Source organism: Ailuropoda melanoleuca, chromosome 10 (assembly GCF_002007445.2).
Source record: "Ailuropoda melanoleuca isolate Jingjing chromosome 10, ASM200744v2, whole genome shotgun sequence".
NCBI classification, from domain to species: domain Eukaryota; kingdom Metazoa; phylum Chordata; class Mammalia; order Carnivora; family Ursidae; genus Ailuropoda; species Ailuropoda melanoleuca.
This window is the reverse complement of record NC_048227.1, coordinates 102,908,004-102,933,114: the sequence shown is the minus strand read 5'-3', so window position 1 is coordinate 102,933,114 and position 25,111 is coordinate 102,908,004. Positions and strand designations below refer to the sequence as shown.

The 25,111-nt window shown below is 53.7% G+C and overlaps 1 protein-coding gene across 6 annotated transcripts in view; it reads left to right on the top strand.

The window, feature by feature from the left end:
* AGPAT4 (1-acylglycerol-3-phosphate O-acyltransferase 4) overlaps positions 1-25,111 on the top strand; it is a 137,360-nt gene that overhangs the window by 106,748 nt on the left and 5,501 nt on the right. For all 6 annotated transcript variants that reach the window (XM_034669424.1, XM_034669420.1, XM_034669423.1 and 3 more), the window contains 5 exons: positions 11,926-12,087; positions 12,751-12,904; positions 16,273-16,375; positions 18,928-19,003; positions 24,897-25,095. In XM_034669424.1, coding sequence (XP_034525315.1) covers positions 11,926-12,087; positions 12,751-12,904; positions 16,273-16,375; positions 18,928-19,003; positions 24,897-25,095 — 694 coding nt within the window. The remainder of the gene's footprint in view (positions 1-11,925; positions 12,088-12,750; positions 12,905-16,272; positions 16,376-18,927; positions 19,004-24,896; positions 25,096-25,111) is intronic.

The following is a 25,111-nucleotide window of genomic DNA, read 5'->3' as shown; positions in this document are numbered from 1 at the left end:
TCCCAGGCCAGGAGAGGGGACCCAGGCCAGAGATGGAGAGGCTTTCATGGAGCAGGAACACTCTATCTGTGTCATGTAGGGTTTCAGGTCAGAGACTCTGGAGTCCTTGATGGCTTCCCAGCTTGCACACAACACTGAGACCGAGGTGGCCGGAAGGTTATTAACGGGACAGCCGTCCAGCCAACAGCACCGAGACTTTTCACTTCCAGCTGTGATTCCATAAGTGAACACCATTGTCATCGGATTGCCTTTCTTACTATTGAAAACCGAGCAGCCAGGGTTGCCAGTGAAGGGGTGTGAGCACTGCTGTCAGAGACTGTTCTAGAAGTTTGGAGGTTTAGGAGACGGCCGGGCTACGAGGCAGGCAGGTTGAAGCCTCAGACGGGGGTGAAGCGTGTCCGCTTCTTACTGGAATTGGGGAGCCCTACTCAGTGGGGCCTCAGGTTTCTGGATTCTTGCTAATGTGCTTCCTGGAGCTTTGGAGTCCCCACCAGGACTGGAGGGAGGGTCTAGACAGGGATGGGAGGCAGCCACCTTCCCTTTTCCTCCAAGCACCTTACACCAGCCTGTGACGTGGCTGCACGTTCTAAGGACGCCTCATGCTGGCCAAGTAGTGGCTGCCAGGAGAGGACAGGGAGGCTCCATGACCTTTGTCGGGGTCGGGAGCTGGGCCAACTCAGGGGCGGGCTGCGACTCTCCTCCCAGGGGAATGCCCTGTCCCCGTGGCAGGGAACAGTTCCCATCCCCGCACGGTGCTCGAGCAGCTGAGGTCCAGCGGGAGGCCATGACGCCAGGTGAGCTGCTTGGCCCCTTTCCAAGGTGGCACGTTCATTCCACTCTTAAGAGGATACGAAGCCGCAGCTTGTCATATTAATTGTTCAGCAGTACCCTTGGTCATAAATCACCTTCAAAGAAAAGGCGCCTGATTGATCTCTTTTTAAAAATAACCCCTGACGTTGAGATCCTTCTGGGGTCTGGGGAGCTTGCTTCTTAGAGAAGAGAAGAGCCAAGGAGAAGGTTCCTGATGGGGCAGTTTCCACCCACACATGTCACAGCCCAAGAAGAAGTGAGTTTAAACTGAAGCAAGTGAAATTTGCCGAAGTTCTTGAGAATGGGGTAATTAAATGTGAAATTAGTTTTGGGGGGAAAGTCATGGGATTTTCTTAAAAAGGAGGAAGAGGTCTTTTAACCTTTTACAAGCATCTGAGGCCCCCCACGTTCATTCCAGGGGCATGTTCCCGGAGGCCCTGGTTCCCCTCAGAGCTGGCATTTCATGGCCTGGGCCAGGGCACTGAAGGCTCTGGTTATGACCTTCGTGGAACACACGGACTCTTTCCTCCCTGAGGAGGGGCTGGCCTGTGGACAGTTAAGAGGGCACGTCTCTAGAGTGTCTTACAAATTGTGGTGTGCAATGCAGAGGCTCAGGGTTTCCAAAGCTTCCGGTACCTATTTATCTATCTTTCTGCCCCCGTAAAATATCTACGCGTCACTTCACAGTGGTTACGGGTTACGGCAGGCTACCCGTGGTCACGTCTGTCGGGTCTTCCAGCAGCGCGAGGCTACGGGTGAGCGCTCCATACGCAGTAGCTGTCAGGGTCCATGTTTCCCTGCTGGGTGGGCGTGGCCTGCAGGTTGACCTGGAGGCCAACTGGGATATTTCTCTTCAGATTGTTAAACAGGCCAGATAGATCTATGGCAGTGTGACAAGCCACAAAATAGAGCCACTTAAGACACAAATAGGTCTTACCTCAGTTTGTATGGTCTGGGATCCAGGCGCAGCTCACCTGGGGGTTGTGGCGAGGGTCTTTCATGAGCCGCCAGCCAAGCTGGCGATCTCATCAGAAGGCTCGCTGCAGGGGTAGCCTGCCTCCACAGCCATCCTTGTGTTTGTTGCCAGGCCTGACCCCTCCTCTGGGCTTCTTCTCAGCTTTCCCCTGGACCCCTGGATGCAGCCACTGGCTTATCCCCGGGCGGGCAGAGCTAGAGAGAGCGGGAGAAAGCACACTAGGCAGGAGCCGCAGCCTTTTTGTGACCAAACTCGGAAGTGGCATCATCACTTGGTCATTATTCTATCTGTCCGTGGTGAGTCGATGAGTCCAGCCCACCCTCCAGGAAGCAGGGCGGGCTACATGAGGGCTCGGACCCCAGGAGGCGAGGACCACCGAGGCGAGCACAGAGCCTGCTACCACGCCACGGCATGACATCTTCTCTCGGACCTCATATTTGCCACTATGTAATGTTATTTAGTTAATATATATTATAGCTCAGCCTGAAAGCAGATCGAACTTCTGTTGCATTTCCTCATCAGGGAGAAGTAGGAGGGTAGTAGAATTATTACCCTAAGCAGAGGGCATGCTGATGTCGCCCACAAAGCTCTTACGGCAGTGGTGACACCGTGTACGTGTCTTCACAATACTTACCCAGCGGAAGAGCACTGCGTGTATTTTCTGTAGGAGACACGGCTGGGCGCTGTGGAGATACAAAGATGGATGTGACTTCAGTGACTTTATGATGTCTAAAGAGAAGTAAAGAAGGGACATACGTGCCTGTCACAGGACAGGGGGTGGAAGAGAGCAATGACATAGGGCTGGCCGTGCTCACCTGGGGCGGCAGGATGTGGCGGGCAGGGGCGACGGCCAGCGCATTTAGCCACAGACCAGTCAGCCTACGGCACCATCCTGGGGGCCCCTGGCGTTCCAAGTGCCCCCCTTTGTTAGCTGGGGAGGGCCTGGAGGGCCAGCGGACGAGCTGGGGTCACTGCGGTAATGGTGAAATGGGGGGGGGTGAGTTTTGGTGTGTGAGGCAGCTCTGTTTACCCAACTGTGGGGAGGAATTTCAGTAGTTTCACAACTGGTGTAACACTTTGGTGCTTACAAGCCCATGGACTGTTGCCCCCCTCAGACACAGGAAACTTCCAGAAGGTGATGACATTGGAACAAGGCCTCGAGGGGCCTTGTTTAGGAGCAGTGGGAGATCGAGGTGAAGGAATGATCATGAGGCATGGGACAGAGGTGGGAGACCAGGAGTGATACACCCCTCCGTGAGCAAGCAGGCGGGCGCCATGCTCCTGGGCAGAGCTAGTGGCCGGCTCTGCTCTCAGTAAAACGACCTGCAGATGCCATAAACCCCCAGAAAAGCACCCAGGCGCTGAAATTAGAACCAAACCCCACCCACCCACTGGTGTTCCGATTTAGTTTTACCAAGACGCTTCTGGTCCTTGACATTAAATATGGTTCCCCCTGTGAAAGGTGACATGTGTCTGAAATCCAGCATTTCTTAAAGTTTGATTGTGAAAGGATCACTTTTCTCCCTAAAGGTTTTCTGCAGGAAAAATGTCAATGCAGAGTTGTTTAGAAAGGCTACTCGAATGTGATTTCCTATAAACCTCCCCCCAAATGGTGGGCTTCCTCTGTCTTGTTTTCGAACATGTAAAACTTAGCAGAAAAGTGGACGGTCTAAAAGATGAATCTGTGCCTTCTGAGCTCAGGTATCAAGAGAAATTCTTTCTTTTCCCCTCTACTTACTCCAGAAGATTCTCTCCTAAGGGTGGCAGGGGAGAGAAAGATGTGTAGGCAAAAAAAAACAACCAAAAACCAAAAACACCCCAGTGTCTTAGGGTCCCACAGATGCGGACTTGAACCCTGGCTCCTGCATTTGTGTGACCTTGGAGAGGTTATCTGACTTTTCCGAACCTCAGCTAGTCATTCCCATTTCATGGTGTTGTAAGGGCTTAGTAAATAGGTAGGGCTTACTGAACATACGTACCGGTTTAATGAATATAAGAAAGTACCTAGTTCGAGTGCCTTACACAAAGCAGGTGTGCAACAATGCTTAGTTTCCTGGACCCGAATTAGCTCCCCTTCCCTGAGTGTTTTCTTACGATGAAGAATAGGGTCGGCATGGAAGCCTGAAGACGGGCACATACTTTACTCAATGGGATTTAAGCGGCGCTAGATACCCATGCGACTGACGTCCCGTATCGTCTTTCTGCCTGTCTTCGCTCTGTCACCATTTCTTCACAGACATTTGTCAAGGTCCTGTTGGCTGCAGAGAAATGAGAAGTGTTTACATGTGGAGAAGTGTTTTTTTTTTTTAAGATTTTATTTATTTTTTTGAGAGAGAGAAAGTGAGCATGGTGGGAGGGCAGGGACAGAGGGAGAAGCAGACTCCCCCTGAGCAGGGATCCTGACTCAGGACTCGATCCCAGGACCCCGGGATCATGACCCGAGCTGAAGGCAGATGCTTCGCCAACTGAGGCACCCAGGCACCGCCCCCCCTCCCCAACGTGGAGAAGGGTTTTATGTTTTCTTTTCCATCAGATACACCTGCAACTCCGTGCATGGGCTCCATTAGGGTGGGTTTGCCTCTCCGCCAGAGCCAGTAGCATCTGCATGCGGAAACATGCTCCCCCACCCTGCCCTCAATGGCTCAATCCCATCATCCGTATTGTACCCTGGCACCACCCATTAGACCACAAGTGGGGGGGGCACTGTGAGCCTCCAAGTGTTCACCCGTTGGGCCAGGCATGCTGGGACCTGGCATTGCACCACTAAGGAAGCCGAGAGAATGGTGAGGAAGCAAGATCCCTCACGGCCGGGGGAGCCAGCTGCAGCACTGGCCAAGAAAAGGGGTCAACGGCTCAACGGAAGTACAGATGCACCTTGAGTTCATAACTGAATAGATCACTGGATTTATTTTTAAAAGTGTAGTGCTGAGTTAGACACACCAATGTCTTTTTAATTTTTTAAAATATTTTATTTGTTTGCGAGAGAGAGAGAGAGTGTGCAAGAAGGAACAGAGGGAAAGGGACAAGCAGACTCCCTCCCCTCTTGGGGCTCCATCCCAGGGCCCCGAGATCACGACCTGAGCCGAAATCAAGAGTAGGATGCTTAACCAACTAAGCCACCCAGGTGCCCAGTCTTCTTTTTTATTAAACCGGACCCTCTGGCAACGTCTTAAACAAGCCAGGGTTGGATTACCGCAACTGACTGTAAATCCGGACGTGCTTAAAGCAGCGATACCATTGCGCTTCCTCCCTACTCTTCACACAAGCCTCGGCGGACCTTCAGAGCCTGTGATGTTCGCCCTGGGAACCAGCTCTGACTCTGCCAGGGCCCCAGTGACTGTTCCCTCTTTGTCACACCCCTCCGCTAACGTGCCCAGGGCCGTCGCATGCCCCCCTCTCCTTGGGCTTCCTTCAGCTCCTTATCAAACCCCTGCCGGCCGCGAGGTGCTGGCAGACACTCCTACTATCTTCTGCCCTGGCAGGGCCCTGGCCTCCCCGCCCCACCCCTGGATTCCTTCTGCTCTGTCTCTCCACCTGCCCCGGCCTAGGGCCACCCGGCAAAGGACTCAGGTTGGCCATTTGAAACAGAGGCTGGGAAGGGGACACAAAGATCTGTGCTCAGGAAGGGGGAGCAGGACACTGTACCCTCTCTCCTCCGTTATCGGGAGCCCTGACCCTGCTGAGCAGAGTCAAGTGTGACAAGTACCCAACGATCAAGTTTCCTTTGTCCCCAGATGCCTCCCCACTCCACAGCTGCACAGCAGGCAGATCCAGAGGCGTTTCAGGTTTGGTCGGGGGAAGGACGGAGACCTGGGTGGGGGAAGACGCGATCAAGAGCCCGGGCTCTGGGGTGCTCTGCCCCACCCGGATAAACGACACACGCTTATCTCTAGTCGAAGAGAGATGAATTCGCAGAGAGGGCTTTGGTTTCATGTTTGTTTTATGCATTTCCCCTGTGGCTGTGACTAATTGTGGAACAGTGTTCATTTTGTCTTCCGACTCTCTTGAGATTTTTCTGGTAATGTAAGGTCCCCAGCATTTTCTGTTTTAGCATCAGAGAAGGGAGAGAGCAAGAGAGTGAGTAGAAGCAGAATTGGGCCACGTGTATGTTACTCTCATTGGCACAAATGGAGTCTCCCCTTCTGATGGGCACATGTGCACGTGTACAGACACACACACACACACACACACCTGGTTCGTTATTTTGAGTTCCAGTCTTACCACCTGCTTTTCACCATCTCGAGGGACTTATATTTCAGAGACACATTCCAGCCCCATCTTTTCCAGTCTTGTACCTGCCTCCTTTGCCGGAGAGCACATCTGTTCAAGAATGTAGTTTAGTGGCAGACGTAACACAGACATTGGTAGCTTTCTATTTCTCTCCTCCCACTAGACTTGAGCGTCTCGAGGCCACGGATAATCACCTCCACCTTGATGTCCCCACCTGGTGCCGTGCCTGGCACAAAGGAGGTGTTTAAAAAACACTTGTGGCATGAAGAGAACGGTTTTGAAGTTAAATCCACAGATCACACATCAAAAAAAGAGGATGAGCTGGTGGCTGACTTGCTAGTCCTCGGCAGTGATGGGGCCCAGCTCATAGTCGAGAAAAAAGTCAAAGGCTAAAGTGTGGATGTTTTAGTCTGCTTTCAAAGTTCCACTTAAGAGACCCCATTCAGGTTTTTGTATTTTTAGTACAAATAAGTGACCTTGGGTGACTCCTGTGACCCTATGGTAAACCTTCAGGAATGGCCATGTGTTTGGAAGCCAGAAAGAGATATTTGTGCAAGCAGCATGTTGACCAGGTGCCATCCTACTGACCAATGTTAGTCCCTAACTGTGTTTTCTCTCAGCGCCTACAGAGTGGTCAGAGGAGGCGGGAGCATCACGGAAAGGTGGCTGAACAGGAAGCCCTACCAGTTCCAACTGTCCTACAAACCCAGCATCAACACTAAATGTTTTCATCTTATCAGCTGGCAGGTGGCCATGTTGGAGAAAAACCTTAACTAGAAAGTCCTGATTCTGATCATTTTTTATCACAGAGGCTGTGGAGCTGACACGAGTGAGGCGAGAGCCACATAATCTCAGGGTTGGAATGTACTGGATCTCACTGCATCTTCAAAGCAGTTCTTTCTAACACCACATGGTCTCTGCAGAGGGGTTGACCAGTTGGCTGGAGCTATTGAAGAGTTTCATGGGGTGTTCAAGGGTTCATGGGGTTTGCTATCTCTCTGAGCACCTGGATGGTTCCAACTGTGGTTATGGGCTGCTGAGTTAGATTGATTGAGCAGCTGTGGTAAGATAGCTCACCCTCTTTCTCACACACACACACATTCACTCTCATACACTCTCTACAGACACATAGTCTCTCTCTCACACACACTCATACACACAGTCTCTCACATACCATTCTCATACACACTCATACACACTCTCTCACACACACTTTCTACACAGTCTCTCTCTCACACACAAACTCATATACACTCACGCACACACTCTACACATACAAGTCTCTCACACACACATACACACACACTCTCACACACACACACACACTCAAAAGTTTCATAAACTTTTGACTGTAGAATGTGATATCATGTCAGCAATGCCCTACAATTACCAGAAATGGCCAGGTCCAAGTTGCATTTCCTATGAACATTTTTGATTTTCCAGACATGCTAATGTCTACATGGGCCTGTGGTAAATCAAACTCATCAGTAAATCCTCTCAGATTTACCCTCAAAAGAAATCCAAAATAAATGAAATTGATATTGTTTTTATATGTTTTTTCCTGAAGACATTGCCATCCACACAGAAACCTTTGCTTGGCCCGGGAGGGTCACGATATTGATGGAATATTGAGTTTCTTGGAGGACTGTAAGCATATTTGAGTAGTAAGTTTCTAGTCTCTTGGACTTAAATGAGTGAACTCCTGTAAATCTCTCAGCACACTGCCTGTCAGGGAGTGCTGGATACCTGCAACCTTTTGTTGTTACCATATGCGAAAGCATGGTTTAGGAAATGGGTTGAATTGAAAGGGACGTTTAGCCCCTGTGCTTACTCTGTGGTGGTAATAATAGCATGCGTTATTGAACACCTGTTGTCGGGTTGTCAACTCAACACCTTTGTGTATGTTTCCATATGTTATTAAATTGTTACAGCAACACTTTGAGGTAAGTATTCCTTTCCTCATAATACAGCTGGGAAAATTGAGGCCCAGGAAGGTTAAGTCTCTGGACCAAAGTCACACAGCTGGGCCGTAGTGGAGCCTGATCAAAACCAGGACTGATTTCAAAGCCTTCCAAATCCTATTATCTCTGCCGCGGAAAGGAAATCAAGTAAAGTATCTTTGATTTGAAAGGCAAAAGTTTCTACCTTAATATTTTAAAACATTTCTTATATCAAATAAACATAGTCGACATCAAGGACTAGGCCTAATGATAACACCCAGAACTTTGAGGTTGAAAGATGTATTAATTCAACATAAAAACAGAAATATCTCCTCTGTCCCTTTTGATCGTCATCGTCAAATAGGCTGTTTTGATCTAGTCTTATGTTCCAGAAGCAAACGGTTGAAATGGGCTGGTGTCAACTACTTCTTAGAAGGGGCATTGTTAGAGGAACACTGCAAAATATTCTGTGATAAAAAACAGGAAAATCTAATAAAACAAACAAAAAAAATCCCTTCTGATTTGACCACTCACCTGTAGCTACTGTTCTTTTTCTGTTTTACTTTTTTCGTGTAGTTGTAATCAGACTATGGGCTCAGCTTTGATTCCAGACCTTTTAAAAATTTAGTATCCTATAATAAGCATTTCCCCAGCTATGAAATAGTCAAGGAAACAAATTTTAGTGGCTCTAAATCCAAGGTTGACAAACTGTGTAACTGGCAGGATAGCGAATGTTTCTGGCTTCGGGGACCATATTGCCTGTCACAACTACCCAGCTCAGCTGTTGCAGCGTGAAAGCAGCCATAGGCAGTGTGTACCCAGAGGAGAGTGGCTGTGTTCCAATAAAACTTTATTTATAAAAACAGGTGGTGGCGCTGCTTTGGCCCACAGGCTACAGTAACAACTTTGGAGTAGCACATTATGCACCGTATGTGCCGTCTGCCGTGTACACCGTCGTTCATCGAGCTCTTCTACTGTGGGACGTTTAGCTGATTTGCAGCGCTCTCTCTAACACAGTAGGACAGTGATGGACATGTAGACTCTGGAGCTCACCTCTTTGGTCACTGTCAACGTTCCATTTCCTCTTGGCAGGAGATTATCAAAGGCCAACCGCTAAGACCCACTTGGGTCTGGTGGGATAGTTCCATTAGTAGGAAATACCCCTGAAAGTACTTCCCCACCACACAGCTAGGACTGACCGCATGAGGCCACTCATCTTCCTAGACCCAGTGGCTGCTCCCTTAAGCATACGATCCCCTTGTTGGTTATACAACAGATCATCTGTTAGAATCCCTCCATGTTGCCGTAAAGCGTTTTTGGAATGAGTTCAGGAATATGTCATTTTTGTACGTAGTCCTAACCTACCAAGAAGGTACGTTTAGTTCATTGGGGGGGATTTTCTATCTTGTTTTTGTCTCACAAGCCGTGAGTAGGAAGTTAACTGAAGTGCGGACGCAGAGAGCATGAGAACATCCCTGCCGACAAGACGGGGGGTCGAGGGAAGGCCGACAGGGTCTCCCACGACCTGAAACCTGGCAGTGGACACATGCTGATAGGCTTTTAAATGGCTCCTATGGGCACAGTGGTGACTTCCAAGGCAGTTTGGTTTTGTGTTCTGAGGGACAGGCACATCCCTCTCATTTTCGCTCGAGAAAGTCCAAGTCGGGATAATTAGTTCGTGCGTTTAGGATTTAAATTAACCCCATGCTGAAAAGAAGAAAGCTGACTACAGGCAAGATTTTTACCAGTGACGTGACTGATACTCTGTCACGGGCCCTCGTCAGCTCAACATTTACAGAGACCCTGACCCCGGGGCTTTGGCCATGAGGACATTCTGCTCCCTCAGATGATAGCAGGGCTGTAGCCAGATGCCTCCTGGGTTGGCACAGCGGCTCCAATGGTCTCAGCATTTCTAGGCTGTTGTCTCAGGGTCACAACATGACGTCAAAGCCATGACACACTCAGCGACCATGGTCATTGCAGAAAAAATGGCGGGCCTCCTGGCCATTTCTCTTTTCGTCATGGAGCAAAATCTTCCCAGAAGTCTCAGAACACATGCACCAGAGCAGACCCCTGAGCCTCCTTATCGGAACTGGGTCAGATGCCCATACTAGGCTAAGGGGTCCAGGGGACACCCGGCTGGGCCGACGTCACTCATGGTCACCCCCAGAGCCTGAGCATGTTGGCTTTGGAACAGAAGGAGGCTGCAAATGAAAGTGGAGGGGACAGTGACCATTGGGTAGGCAGCCCTCCGTGTCTGGCCCCGAGCCTTGGTGGGCATGAACGTTTCTCCCGGATGGTGCCCTGCAGTAGGCAACCTGGCCTAAAGTCTCAGCTTCCCCGGCTGTCAGCTATGTGATTCCGGGCAAGTTACTTAACATCTCTGAGCTTCAGTTTGATTATCTATAAAATGGGGGTATCTATTCCTTTTGATTTCAAAGGGAATAGAATTTATATACATTCATCACCTGTGCCTAGCGCGTGGGAAGGCCTCCTCCCAGGTACGGCAAGTTCTGGACCCACGGGGGCTGGCCTCTAGGTCCTCTGGGGGCAGGCCCCGGATTTGATGGCTTGGTTCTCTTCTTTGAGAGAATTTGCATGTTGGGTCTGTGAGAATAATAAAAACAAAACCCATCAAAACATGGAGACATTAAAGCTGAAAGGGGTCTGTCTCTGTCTTTCCCACCGTGGGGGATGATGTTTAGTGTTGGGTTTTTGAACAGAAAGGGGGCAAGTGGCTGTTTGTGGCTTCTCTGGTCTGTGCAGGTGGGTGGGGGGCTATGGCCCATTGCTCTTCGCTGACCTGCAGCTGCGTGATTGCTGCGGATGTGACAGGCCTCCGAGGTTCAGGACAGAACTAGTCAGTTGTCACCAAGAGCAACGCTAAGGCTACCTGACTGTCCAGATCACTGCCCCTCTCACCTGTGCCATCGATCACTGACTGCCATCTCAAAGAGTATCTTGGCCAATTCTAAAACTAAGGGTGAGGGGCGCCTGGGTGGCACAGCGGTTAAGCGTCTGCCTTCGGCTCAGGGCGTGATCCTGGCGTTATGGGATCGAGCCCCCACATCAGGCTCCTCCTCTGTGGGCCTGCTTCTTCCTCTCCCACNACCAAGAGCAACGCTAAGGCTACCTGACTGTCCAGATCACTGCCCCTCTCACCTGTGCCATTGATCACTGACTGCCATCTCAAAGAGTATCTTGGCCAATTCTAAAACTAAGGGTGAAAAATGCAGAGCCCAACCCACTAGATGAAAAGCAGTTTTTGTGTCTCCCCTGCCCCCACGATGCCCTGGATCCCTAGTCTTCTCCAGGCCAGCACAGGCCACGTGGCCTGGCACAGCTGGTGAGGGGCCTGTGCCGAGCAGCCCCAGGGGCCCGCCTGTTGGTGGGCCAAGTCCATGAGGTTTGAGCCAGACTCGGGCAGTCTCAGGTGGGAGTCCCAGCCCCACTTGCAGCTTAGAGATGAGCCAGGGAGGGGATGGGGGAGAGCCTCCAACATGATCTGGTAGCCCAAGCTCAATTCCAGGCTCCCCCATTTTGCAGCCCTAGGACCCAGAGAGCCCTCCAGACCCCATTTCCTAGTCTGTGAAAGGAGAATAATGTCTGCCCTGCTGGCAGAGCCAAGTTTGGCTGAGGACTGAGTGAGATCTCCGGGAAGAGTTTGGTATCACAACTGCCTGACCAGCTTGGAAAATGACCTGAGGATCTCTGCGACCCTTAAATGTCCCTCATTGTTCTTGATGCCGCCCAGATGCCTGCCCACCCCACGAAAACCCTCCCCCCGCCCCACCGTGCAGAGTGAGCACAACCTTGGCCTCTGGTTGACCCGTGTAGAGGCTGCGGGGTCAGTGGCTTCTTGCTTCATTGTGCTCTGAACTGTCCCGTCAGGCCTTTGGAGAGAATGTCCGCCCCTCTTTTTCTAGTAACATCTCTGTAAATAGCCCTGGGCCCCCTCCTCTGTTTCAGGGCTCCAAAGTCCTGGCCAAGAAGGAGCTGGCCTACGTCCCGATCATTGGCTGGATGTGGTATTTCACAGAGATGGTCTTCTGCACGCGCAAGTGGGAGCAAGACCGCAAGACCGTCTCCAAGAGCCTGCTGCACCTCCGGGATTACCCCGAGAAGTATTTCGTACGTAAGACCCTGGGCAGCCACACCCCCGTCCGAACTTCACCAGCCCCCAACCACTCCCATGTGAGCAGCCCGACACGCTTACGCCTGTCCTGACAGCCCGCCCGGCTGGCCTGCCCCCTGTCACACGCTACCCGGTCCTTCTTTCTGAACTAACTGTTGCAGAATAGACCCTTAGAACAGTCTTGTCACACTCACACTCAGGATGCTCTTGTCATACTCACTCACACTTAGGATGCTCTTATCACACTCACTCACACTGAGGATGCTCTTGGCACACACAGGAGACTCGTCATGCACACTCAGGATGCTCTTGTCACGCTCACACACACTTGGGATGCTCTCGGCACATTCACACACGTATCCACACACACACTCACACACACAGACTCCCTCACACATATGCTCACTCCTCTGCTATCCTCAGGTGGCACACTTTTGTCTCCGCAGCTCACGTAGATGCAGAGAGGAAGGCCAGCCTCTGGGCCGCACCCCCAGGTCAGGGGCAGGCGTGGTCGCCGGGGGCCATCCCTGCTGTGGCCATAGGGGCTCCCGTGGGACCATACGTGTATGATGGGAGGCGGCATGTGACTCAGAACGAGTGTGACCCGGGGCTGCGTGTGTGACGAGGGCCGTGTGTGACCGTTGCGCTGTTGCTTGCAGTTCCTGATTCACTGTGAGGGCACGCGGTTCACGGAGAAGAAGCACCAGATCAGCATGCAGGTGGCCCAAGCCAAGGGGCTACCCAGCCTCAAGTACCACCTGCTGCCGCGCACCAAGGGCTTTGCCATCACCGTGAGGAGTTTGAGAAATGTAGGTAAGGAAGATCCCAGTGTCCCCCGTGCCCTGCAGCAAGGAGACCGAACCCCAGCACCCCAATGTGAATAGCTCTCCCCTGGCAGCTCCTCCCGGCTGATTGGGGCTGGTAGCTAGGAGGGCAAACGGGGGACAAAGGATGGTTAGCTAGGATCCAGGCCTCTGCCTGCTGGCGCTCTCTCTCTCTCTCTTTATCTCTCTCTCTCTCTCTCTCACACTCACACACACGCACACACTGGCACGCACACACTGCGCACACGCAGGCTGAGCAAATACTGCCCTCTACTGCTCAGCGCCGGAACTGCAGGGATGTGGTGACCTTCCCGGGTCCTTCCTCACCTGGGTCCTCACCCGGGTTCAGCCTGACCCCACACCCCGCTAGCCCAGGGTTTTGGCGTCGTTTTGCTTTGTTTGGCATTTCTTGCCCATCTGTTGGCACCAGCTGCCTCCAGCTGATGAACTCTGTGACCTTACTCTCTGTGCCCGCTGACCCCCTGAGTCTGGAGCCCTGAATCACCGTGAGTGAGAAGAAGAAAGCAGCAGCTTTTGTTTCCAGTCTTTTGTCAGGACTCTGTGTCATCTCACATACTCGGCCCTGGGGTCTGACAGCATGGGCTTTGCTCCCCGTTCTCCCGGGCAGCCCGCTCTCCTCCCAAAGACCCACTTTCCTCCTCGGCCAGACAGGGCTGGGAGGAGGCCAGGAGGAGGCCGGGAGGGCGGCGGGCCTCTGGGGCTCGGGCTCGGGGCAGCTCCGAGGTCGCACCGGTGTCCCCACGTCCCCCAGGGCCAGGCACCGCCCTGGCGGGAGTCCGGCAGCCGGTCTAACAGCTTCTGTCCACACACGGCCGTCTTAATCCGGGTCCCCAGGCCTCCTCTAACTTTGTGAGCCAAGGGATCTGAGCGGAGGGCGAGGGGTCTCCTGCGGCGCTACCCGCGCCCGGGCCGCCTGTAAACCCGCCCAGGCCTCCTCTGCCNTGCACACTAGCTTGCAGCTCTGGGGCCGCACGCGCCCTCTGCTCGGCCTCGCAGCTGTCTGCGGAGCTGTGTGGTCACCCCAGAGATAGAGCCTGCCTATCACGGACCTCCCCGCGGCCCTGCCCCGCCTGATCCCAGCAACCCCGGGCGGAGGTCGCTGGCCTGTCGCCTGTCCCTCCTCCGGCTTCCCAGACCCCAGCGGCTTGCATCTTGCAGCGTCCAGCAGGATCAGAGCGAGGCGGGAGACCCGACGTGAGTGCGGGCTCCCTTCGCCGGCTGTGTGACCCTGGGCGCTTCACCTCGCAAAACTTCCGAGTTGCAAGGAGGGTTAAACCAGAAAAGAGGCAGAGGACTCAGCCTGAGGCCTGGCAGGTACCAAACACGTAGTCAAATACTGGCGGTTGTTGGGAGCCGCCCGCGGAGCCTGCTCGCCTCACCTTCGCCCCCTGGTGGGGCGCCCCGCTTCTGGGTCTGGTTTTCCTCGGAGGATCCCGGCCCTGAGACAGACTCCCTGGCGGAGCTTGGCGGGCGGGGTCGCAGCAGGGAGGTGGCCGGGCAGGGCAGGCTGTGCCCCCCCCCCCCCCCCCCCNCCCCACCCCGGAGTGAGGGCCGGCACTGCCAGGGGACTTCGGATTTGCCCCCGGCGCAAGCTCGTCCGGCCTGGCCCGAGTGTGCCGGCCAGATCCAGCGAAGGAAACTGTTTTTACTTCCAATATACAGATGAGGAAGTTGGGGCTCGGAAAGAATTTGAGGACACGGAGGCTGCCCCGGGGGGAGGGGGCTGTCTGGGCTCCCCTCCTTCTCAAGGGCTTTGCAGGCAGGTGGATTTAGTGCTGGGCTGTTTTATCACTTCAAGACACTTCTCTTGGGGTTGCTCCTCAAAAAAGAGGGAATTGTGCAAATCATTAGTTTTTAGGCTGTCCTCTGGGGAACCCCTGTGGCTTCCCCCCGACCCCCCGTCCTTGATTAACCAAAGTAACCCCACTTCTGTTGTATCCATCAGGCTCTTGTGTAAGAGCCAGTCTGCAGGAAGGCGGTTGGAAACCCACTGAACCGCATGGGCTCCGAGACCCCTTCTTGCTCTCAGGCCCTGTGACCCCAAGGCCACACAGCATATGGCTTGAGTGCCTGTTACTGTAATGCCTGCAAACTGTGGTTAACATGGAGGTTGTCCTCCACCAGCCTCACTCTGCCCATGGAGAGTGACGCCTCCCCCCGCAGCCAGCCAGCCTCCAGTCCCAGGACAGGAAGGGGCAGTGGTCTAGTCGCTGGGGTTGGGAGCTACCTGCAGGCATTCCTGCGAGCCAGCAGGAGAGACCCCCTCTCCTCAGCTAAGACTCACGAGCTGCCAGCACGCCTCCTGCAGACCCCACCTGACCGTCGGCAGCAGGTAGAAGAAAATGGACAGTGGTTTTCTGACTGTTTGAATCTTGGTTCTTCATATCCCCAACTAGACCAAGAAGACCCCCCGTCATCCTCCCATCCGCTTTATGAATAGTAACTGCACACAGGCAAAGCTCTCCATAAAGTATCAGGCCCACATCTATTGTCACGGCGTGCCAGGCCCCGTGGGAAGAGCAGACTCTCTCCAGCTCAGCAAGCGTGCGAGGAAGGCCTCATGGGTCTCCTCCTCCGGATGAACTAGGCTCCGGGCGGCTGGGGGGCACGTCCAAGAGAGGACCCCGCAGGCACCAGGCTGACTTCATAACTCGTGTTCTACTGTCCTGTCCTGTCGTCCTGTCTCCACGCGCGCCGCATCCCTCCCCCTCCACCCGCTTAGCAGTCACGGAGCCCGGGCCAGGCCCTGCGGCCGCAGCACTCACACCTAACATAACCTGCAGCTTGCTGACAGGTTAACTCACCCTTCGGCAGCTGCATGGACCTCACACGTTCTTCTTTGCCTCTCAGCCACGTTTCAGCAGACTCTAGTTCAAGTCCTTAAGACGTCTCCAGGATCTTACTCTCGTTTGGTAGCTATCTTACATTTCTAGGGGGAGAAACGCTTGTAAAGCAGTTCTACTGCCATAAACTTACACATGTCCTTAGATAGGATGCTCTAGACTGTCTGATCTTATGACTGATATCTGCCTAAATATTGGTACTTGTTCTAGAACTTCTAGATGGAACACTGCAGTATTGCTTGAAACTGTTCTGACCTCCGTAATAACCAGTCTCAGTTACAGAGTGGTAGTGTGCTTCTCTGATTACAAAAGGTGATGTGTGTTCAATGTAGGGCATTTGGACAATATAGAAAAGCATGAAGAACCCAGTCACCCTACCCTCCTGAGATAACCAGTTAGCACATTTCATTATTGTTTTCCAATGTGTGTATCTACAAAACAAAATTGGGTTCACACGCTATATACTGCTTTGTATTTGTTTTATTTTTTATAGTTTCAGCTGTATATGACTGTACACTCAATTTCAGAAATAATGAAAATCCAACACTGTTGGGGGTCCTAAATGGGAAGAAATATCACGCAGATTTATATGTCAGGTAAGTTGGTTCCATTTCCTTTCCAAAACAGAGAGCGCCCATCAAAGTAATTAAATCACAAATGGCCTACAGACCTCTTTCCAGGGAAGTCTGTTTAGTATTTTCTTGTCTGCACTCTGTAAATGAAATGAACTTTACAGTCTGTATTTTTATCAGGAACTGAAGACACACAGCACTAATGTCAATCATCAGGGGAAGCCTCCTTTCTTCTCAGCCACTTTCTGATCTCTCTGACCAATTCATACTCATCATAGAGCTCAGTATTTTACAGTCATTTGGAAGATAGTATTTTATAGTCATTTGAGACTGAGTATGAAGAGATTATTTTACTGACCCCTTTTTTGGAGGGTGTGTCTGCTACAGACAGATACACACAGATAAGACATGTCTAATTTATAGGGAGGTCTAGAGACAAATGGAGAACATTTTAGCAGTATCTTATGTTTTATATCCCAAGCTATTATGATTTTATTGAAAAGACTTCATAAGATATTAGACAAACCCATTCTCTTGGCCCATTATATCAGCTTACAGAATGGGCCTCACCCTGTCTTCTGCTATGTCATCGAATTGAATGTGAGACAATTAAAAGATACTGCAAACCGTAAAACACAGTAGGGACTCACACATAAAACCCAGTGCGACAGGGCTAAGGGATGGCAGTGGTTTCCTTCGCACTAGTTTGTCTTCCCGGGAGGCTAACCAAGGTGATCCAGCATGCCCGCTATTGGAGAACTAGCCAAGTGTTCTAGAACATTCTGATTATTTTTTAAAAAGACCCCATAGATACTAAAGTACAGCCACACAGGACGATGTAAATTCAGTGGCTGATCATTACACGGCTGCAAGAAAGGCTCAGACCTTCCAGGAGAGATGTTTTGGTGAACGGACAGCCTGAATTAAATAGCTTTCCAGCTGGAGATGACTCCAGCTCCTACAAATAGGAAAGAAGCATCCTAATTACTCCTGTTTCCTAATGCCACAGCCGACAGTCTATCTTATTCCGCAGTTTAAGGTAGATGAGGGCAGAAAAACCAACCTTCCTGAGGGAGGCCATCTCCCCGAAGTAAAGGAGGCTTTGTCCCCTGAGCTCTGTCGACACCTGGCAGAACCCCTACTCGGTGGCCAGCTGCGCCCCAGGTATTTGGGGAAACCTGGAGCACTATGTGGGATTATCATTCGCACTAGGCCGCCTCTCAGGTATCTGCTTCTCCGAGGCACGTGCAGGGGTGGGGCGTAAATAGCCGAAACCATACCACGTGGGCGGAGGGACGCCGGTGCTCTCAAGGCCTCGGGGGGAGACTGTGCCGCGGCACACACTTCTCACGGGACAGGTACCCCTCAAGGTGGTACAGGCTTTCTCGTGCTTTACCTGCATGCAAAATATTAAAAGAGGAAGGGCAGGAATGTCAAGGAAGTTCCTGAAAAGAGCAAAAGTGCCTTAAACGCCTACTATCCAAATAAGTAGTGTGCAGGCTCCCTATCCTTTTTCAGGAAACACAGTTAGAGATCCGGCTTCCAAGCCAGAGTGAGCCAGAAAGAGCGAAGGAGGCGGGTATTCGTGGGAGGACGTGTAGGAGTTTACGGGGTAATTTTTCATGGTGTGAAAACTCACCCCTGTACAGTTCCGCCTCTGTTACAGGACAGAATCCCGCATTCTCTCAACAGGCCCTAGTGTGATGGGTGCGTTCTAAAAATGTACCTGATTACTAAGGTAGTCCTGAGCCAGAGAGGGGCGTGAAGCCACCCATGGCAGTCACGGGGACACAGGACATCCTGCACATGTCAGGTGTGAATAAATATGCCTGGACATCACAAAAGCCAGCAACCCAGGGCAAACAGACCTAGCTATCTAATAGGGTAACTGGAAATGTGGTCCAGTGGCCCCCCCCTTGCTCAGGGGTGCTGTTGGCAAGTGGCTGAGCCTCCAGCCCCAGAGCCACCCTCGAATCTTGTGCACCTCTGGTGAGCACAGGGCCACTGGGCCTGAGGGTCCCCTGCTTTCTCCATGTTCCCCAAGATACTCGGCCTTCCATTTGTAGAAACCCTTGCAACACGCTGGTCTCCTCCAAGAGGCCAAAGGGATCATTGGATGGAGACACTTCCCCGCTGCATTGAGTCACCACCCGGCTGAGAGAACCCCCAGCACAGTATCACTTATGCGCGGATTCTGTGTATGGTGGATTGTAGCAGGTGGCAAATGGGGCAAGACTGCTGTCTGTCGGAGAGGCAAACCGCAGGTGTTTGGAGCCTCTCCATGAGGCAGGGAGGGAGGACGGAGAGAGGCAGGCGTCCTCTGCTGACACTGCCTAGGTCTGAGTCACTGAACCTGCCGTAGCAGGCCGTTCCTTCAGGGACCAGGACTGCACCTGGGCCCGGATCTGCCCGGTATTGGTATGAATTTCCACCTGTCAGTCGAGTTGCCCTCCACACACCCTCATGACGAGGCTCCCTACATAAAAGCCCGGATATGTCAAGCACTGTCATTCTGAAAGCATGGTTGGGGCATCTGGCGCTGGCCTCCTCCCTGCTAGCTGCTCTCTGCTTTGCAGGCGGATTCCTCTAGAAGAAGTCCCAGAAGACGAGGACAGGTGTTCCGCCTGGCTCCACAAGCTCTATCAGGAGAAGGTCAGTGCAGCGGGGCGGCCCTGCGGGGTCCAAGAACCCGTTTTGAGGTGCAGCTGTGGGTGCACCGTGGGGGCCTCTGGGAGCTGATAATGGTGACAAGCATTTTTCCATCGGTGTGAGACCCCACACCCAGCGTGTAACCACCTGGTGCTGATGCTGTACTTGGCAAGGGGGAAAGAATATAGCAAATAGGTTTTAAGGGGGCTTCACAGGAAGAATGATGGGTGTAGTGACAGGAAAGGAAGTGATGGCCTCCAACAGCCCGTGTCTACTTAGGAAAAGTAGCCTCTGGTTCTTGGAGGGGTGGAATGTCCTTTCAGCAAATGTGTAGGATCCTGATGGCTCCTGGACCTGCAGTGTGGCTGCCTGTAGGGTCTCAAAATGGCAGGAACAAGATGGAGGCTTGCAAGACTCCACCTCGCTGGGTTGGAGCTGGCGCTGTGCCCCCCACCTCCCGTGTGTGCGCCCCCCACGACCCCCCCAGCCGCTCAGGCACCTTCCTTCCCTCCTCTGAGCAGGGCCTTGCCTTTCATTGCTTTCTCTCCTCAGAGACGTGTGCAGGGGGCAGAGGGAGTCGAATTCTTATTGCCCTAACTGCTTGATCTGATGGAGGAGAAAGGGTTAGCGTCCACTTAGTGAGGAGGGCGTGTTGATGACCAAGTCTCACTGCCCACAGAGACTTATTTCTGATTCATCCTACACGTCAAGGCCAAAGCAGGCGATTACCTAGAATCGCACGCATCGAGGAGGATACTGATGTCCTGGTGCCGAATTCCACCCATACGGACCGGTTGGCATGTGCTGTCTTTTTCTCCCCACTCCCCTAGAGAAGAGAATCACACACGTGACGGGCTGTCCGCTCCAGTTGGATAAGCATTTTAATCCTTCTTTGTGATTGCGTGTGGGCCACAAAGACTTCCAGGTTACCACCCTCGGATTAAGGAGAGACTTCTTACAGATACGCTCAGTTTGGGGGATCAACATCCTGGTACGCTCGCAGCAAGAAGTCGCTCCTGTGTGCCCAAGGAAGTGCTTTTCCGACGGTTCCTGTAAAAGCCCTTTCACAGAACTTGTCATTTTGGGGTCTTCTCTGGATGGGTTATAGGGATAGGCATCCAGTTTCCTCTTCCAAACAGCACACAGGGACCAGCCCGTCACGGAGCGGGGACCACACAGCCCCCTCAGCCTCGGGGATTCACCCCGTAGATCGGAGGGGGCCCTAGAAATGCGTATTTCTAGGAGGCCACCTCTGACACGTGGCCCATGCTTGGAAACGCACTGCGGAGCTTTTAAACCAGGTTCCCAGTTAGGAAGGTTCTGGGCTGCCTGGGCCTGACAGAAACACGCAAACAACATATATTCTTTCCCTCTGGTTTCACACACGAGGCAGCATTTTTCCTTGTGCTGTTTTCTGGTTTAATCTAGGCGGTACTCACCATGTCACTTTTAGCAAGAAGAACAGTGCGCTAAGAAAAGGCCTCAGAAAGGAATGCCTTTGTAAAGAGCCGCACGAACAAGTCTAACAAACGCGGGCCTCAAACCCTGGGCCCATTCTCGGCCGTGCTCAGGTGGGAGACTTGTGGCCATCCTGCGACCCGAACCTTGGGTGTTCAGCAAATAGGCACCTGTCCTTCCTGATGAGGTCTCTGGAGGCTTTTCTCTGAACTACGTACGCTTGAAAATGATCCATTCGGTTTGGAAGGGGTTCTCAAAACGATCATCTGGTGCAAAGCTCTTATGCTAGTGATGGGGAAACTGAGGTCCAGGGAATGACATCACTTTCCCAGCTCCCGGCTCCCTACTGAAGCCAGGCGGCGGAGGCCAGGCCCTTCCTCGCTCCCGCGGGCCGTGTCTGTGAGCAGACCCGGGAGGCTCGCCTTCTCCCCGGGGGACCACCACGGAGCAGTAAGCAGGAGCGGTCAGCGGTGCCTCCAAGAGGAGCTGTGAACAGATGGGAAGGAAGCCTAGTATCCTGTCGTTTCTGTGGCAGCCCTGTCCCCCTCCCCCAGGAGCCTCGATGGGTCTGAGGTTTTACGTACCAGAAATCCCGGGGCCCCACCAAGCGTGCCACAGCGGGGTTCTGTGTTAAGCATCACCTTTCAGACGTGTGGTGTTGAAAGGCAATTCTGCTGACGTTGAGCTTGGGGCTTCAAGGCAGCAGTTCTCAGGCTTGTCTCACGGACCACTCAAGTGTCTGCAAAATGCGGGAGGGGGCGCCAGGCGGCCGAACAGGGACGTGCCAACGCTTGATTCTGGTCAGGCAGGGACGTCATCAGGAAGGGCATCATCTCCGAAAATAGGGCCATCCTTCAAGTGGAACAAATTCCGCGTTTGGACAGGCACAACGTTCGTGACTTGTCAGCGTCCGGGACCGCTGCTGGTGCAGGTGTGGGCTTTGGGAGACCATCCATGCCCTCGCACAATCTCTTTGGGGACAACAGCAGCGCCCAGATAATCACTTTTCCGCAGAGCCATGGGTTACCCCATCATATGGTTTGAACCAATTCTGACTTCTCATTTCTGACTTAAGATATTTACTTACTCCCCTGGCTGGGAGTCTGACATCTGCCGGGGGGATGAGGAATTGGCCATTATTGGTGCACACTGAAAAGCAGGCAGAGGAAGCTGCGTCCCACCTGTCTTGTGGGTGTGCAGGGCCCACGGGGGCCACGGCTGGGAGCTGCTCTGTGCGGGTGCAGAAGCTGCAGAAAATTCTTCAAGCACAAGAACGCAGGGTTCTCCAAGCTGGTGACGGCTTTCACACGGACGCCGAGGGCACTGCTCCCGGGAGTGGCGGCCGGATCTGCGGCTTGGCCCCACGGTGCAGTCCTTTGCCGACAACACACTCCAGCCTGACTGCCGCCTGCCCGTCAGGCTAATGCCCTGGAGGGCTGTCCTCTGCAGGGTCCCTCCTGCCCCGGCCTGCTGACAGGGGAGCCAGCTCTGACTTCCCTCTCTTTCCTTCTCTTCTCTTCCCCCTTCCCCTCCCTGCCTCCTTTCTCCCCCAGGGACTTATCAAAGAAATTTTCTTTTGCGGAGTCAAACGCTGGGCAAAGCCAGCTTGTCCCGCTGTTTGCAGAAGGCCTGGCCTTTGGTGCCTACCTACACTCTGCGCACTCAGTGGATTTGCCCTCTGTTGGGAGCATGTCCTCCCCCTTTAGACTTTTGGGTTGGATTTCTTTCTGGAAACAAACCAACTCCCCCCGCACTAAATACGTTCCCCAATTCCAACTCATCCTATGCCATGTGATGCTAACACACGGAAACAAAAAATGGAAGCATCATTAACCAAGGCCATCTCTCCGGGGGGGCGGACTTGATTGCAAAAGAAGTGACACGGCTAAAAGAGGCCAGGAACGTCCTGCTGCTGGGGCGAATGTCGGCCCCCCACACCAGGCGCTCCGTGTCCCACCCTGCAGGGTCAGGGTCACAGCCACGCCCCTGGGAGGCCAGCATGTCACTGGGGGCAGTAAGGGGTCTTGGGGAGAGATTTAGTTTTCTGAACAAAACAAGAAAACTCTGGAGTGAATGAGTTCTGACCCCTAGGAAAGGGGGTGCTTTTTCCTCTTGCTAGAGGCACAAATAACCTTTGGCTTTAGCGAGTGTCTTTCTGACACGAGACAAAAAAAGCAGCACCGGTTCCCCAAAGAAACATTATGATAGACGAGTACGATCAAGACTATTCGGGAAAAGAATAAAAAAAAAACCCAAAACTTGCCCGTTTTTAAAATGGGGGAGTTTGATGGTATGTAAATGACGCCTCAATAAAGCTGTTTCTTTAAAGGCGCAGAAGCACCCCCTCCCATCCCAGTCCGGTCAGGCTTCTAGAGCAAAGTGCCAGAGGCCAGGTGGCTTGTAAACAGCAGACATTCCTTTCTCACAGCTCCGGAGGCCGGGTGACCAGGAGCCTGAGAGCCGGGCNTATTCCCTTCTCACAGCTCCGGAGGCCGGGTGACCAGGAGCCTGAGAGCCGGGCCCCCACTGGGGCTGCTGTGTCCTCAAGTGGTAGATGGGGCGTGGGGGCTCTCTGGGGTCCCTGTGACAAGGGCACTACCCCCGATCACGAGGGCTTCGTCCCCGCGCAAGGCCCCACCTCCCGAGCCCAGCGCATGGGGGATGAGGTCTCCACATGGAAATTCCAGGGGGACACAAACATTCAGTCCGGAGCAGCCCCCTTACCGAGTTATTGGGCTCCTGTGGCCCAACGTGGGATGAGAAAAATCACCGGGGTCATGGCAGGGAGGTGAAATGGGAGGCCTTGGCAGAGTCAGGGCCCTGTGTCGGGACAGGTCGCTGTCGCTTGCCCAGAGCTGGTCGGCTTTGGCCGCAGGCTCTGTCTCACTGAGGGTGTGAACACTTGGTGCCCAAGCCGACTGTCCTAAAACTGCTTGATTATTTTGTCCAAGAGAAGAGACACAGGAGGAGAGTTTGGGCCGGGGCCGGGGAGGGCCGGGAAGGGGCCACAGGAAAGGGGTCAGAGGCTCCCCTTCCAGAACGGCCTGTCTGGGGACTCATTTTAATCATGACCCCTCAGTGGGGGAAAAAACCTATTACTCTGTACATCCCGATTGGGGAAGAAAGTACGGTCTGTTTTAGAGATTGCTTTCTCAGGCTGTTAAAGGGAGAAGTTCCACACCTCGGGTGTAAGTTCTAGATAGATGGAAGCTCATTTCCTGGGAAACTTGACTCTTTGGACAACAGGGACATCGCCAAGCTCAAGCGTGACCCAGAGATGGGTTTTGTTCGGCATGCATGCCGTTGCTGCTGATATTTAGAAGTGGGCAAACTCCCCTTGGCTGCCAGTCGCTGGCCCCCATGCCCCCGCTGCCCTGGTGCCCTGCTGCCTGTTGCCTGGCCCCGCAGTGTCACTCCACGGCCGCCAAGCAGCGCCTGGGGTCTCCCGGGAGCAGCCGGACGGTGCTCGCTGCACAGGCCGGGCTTCGGGGCTCCCTGGTGTGCCCCACTTCTGACCGAGAGCCCCCCGCAGGCCTCGGGGACACACACACACACTTGGGGACGGGCGGTCTGAGCCGCGGCTGCTGGTGGTCCGGAAGCCAGGGAGCCACCCCCCGCCGAGACCGTTGTCCTCGCTCCATCTCATCACGCGGGCACCCCTGTCGCCCCGTCCCCAGGAGGGAGGCCACGTTTGCACAACCTCCGTTACAGTCTTTTGTGAGAACTGCTGTCTGCTGCCGGTGCTCATCTCGAGTTTAGAAATGCAGCGGTGCCCACGGTAGAGGCTGGGCGCCGTCTGCGGGCGTGGGATCCCGGGGGCCCCGGAGCCCAACGAGGGGCCTCCTGAGTTCAGGTCGGGCGCCAGATGAGAGAACCTGCCCCGGCTCGTCAGGAGCCTGCTGACCACCTGGCTGTGTCGCCAGTCACGTCACAGAGCCGCTGGGCAGTGCGCTGCTGTAGTGCTTTCGGTGCAAGACGGAGCGCTCAGGGCTCTGCCTGAGGCTCAGGGTTCTAGTCTGTTCTGCGGGCGTTCAGTGGGGGCAGCTTCGGTGTCCAGTTCGCTCTCCACTGGCCTGTTCTGGGTGGCCGTGCCCCCTGTCCTGCCCACCAGAAGCGGGGCCTCAGAGGCCGGCCACCCGCCCGGGGGCAGGTAAGTACCGAGGCGCGGACAGGATGGAACCGGGCTGGCCTGGCACCAACGCTCCAGTGCCCACGCCTGGGCTAGTGACGGAGCTGCGGCGGCCCTGCCTCTGTGCCACTGGGGGAAGCCAAGTTCAGTGTTGGGAGGACACATCAGGTGCCTGCAGACGTGGGTCTGCTGCGCTCACAGGGGCCCAGGGCTCTGAGCTGCCCTCTGAAGCAGAGCCTTGGGAAGGGCCTGCACGAGCGCGGTGTCCTGCACGGGGAAAGTGCGTCAGGGTCGCCTCTCTGTCCCCAGGATGCCTTCCAGGAGGAGTACTACAGGACGGGCACCTTCCCAGAGACACCCATGGTGCCCCCCCGGAGGCCCTGGACGCTCATCAACTGGTTGTTCTGGGCCTCCCTGCTGCTCTACCCTTTCTTCCGGTTCCTCGTCAGCATGGTCAGCAGCGGGTCTTCCCTAACCCTGGCCAGCTTCGTCCTCGTCTTCTTCGTGGGTAAGTAGAGAGCACG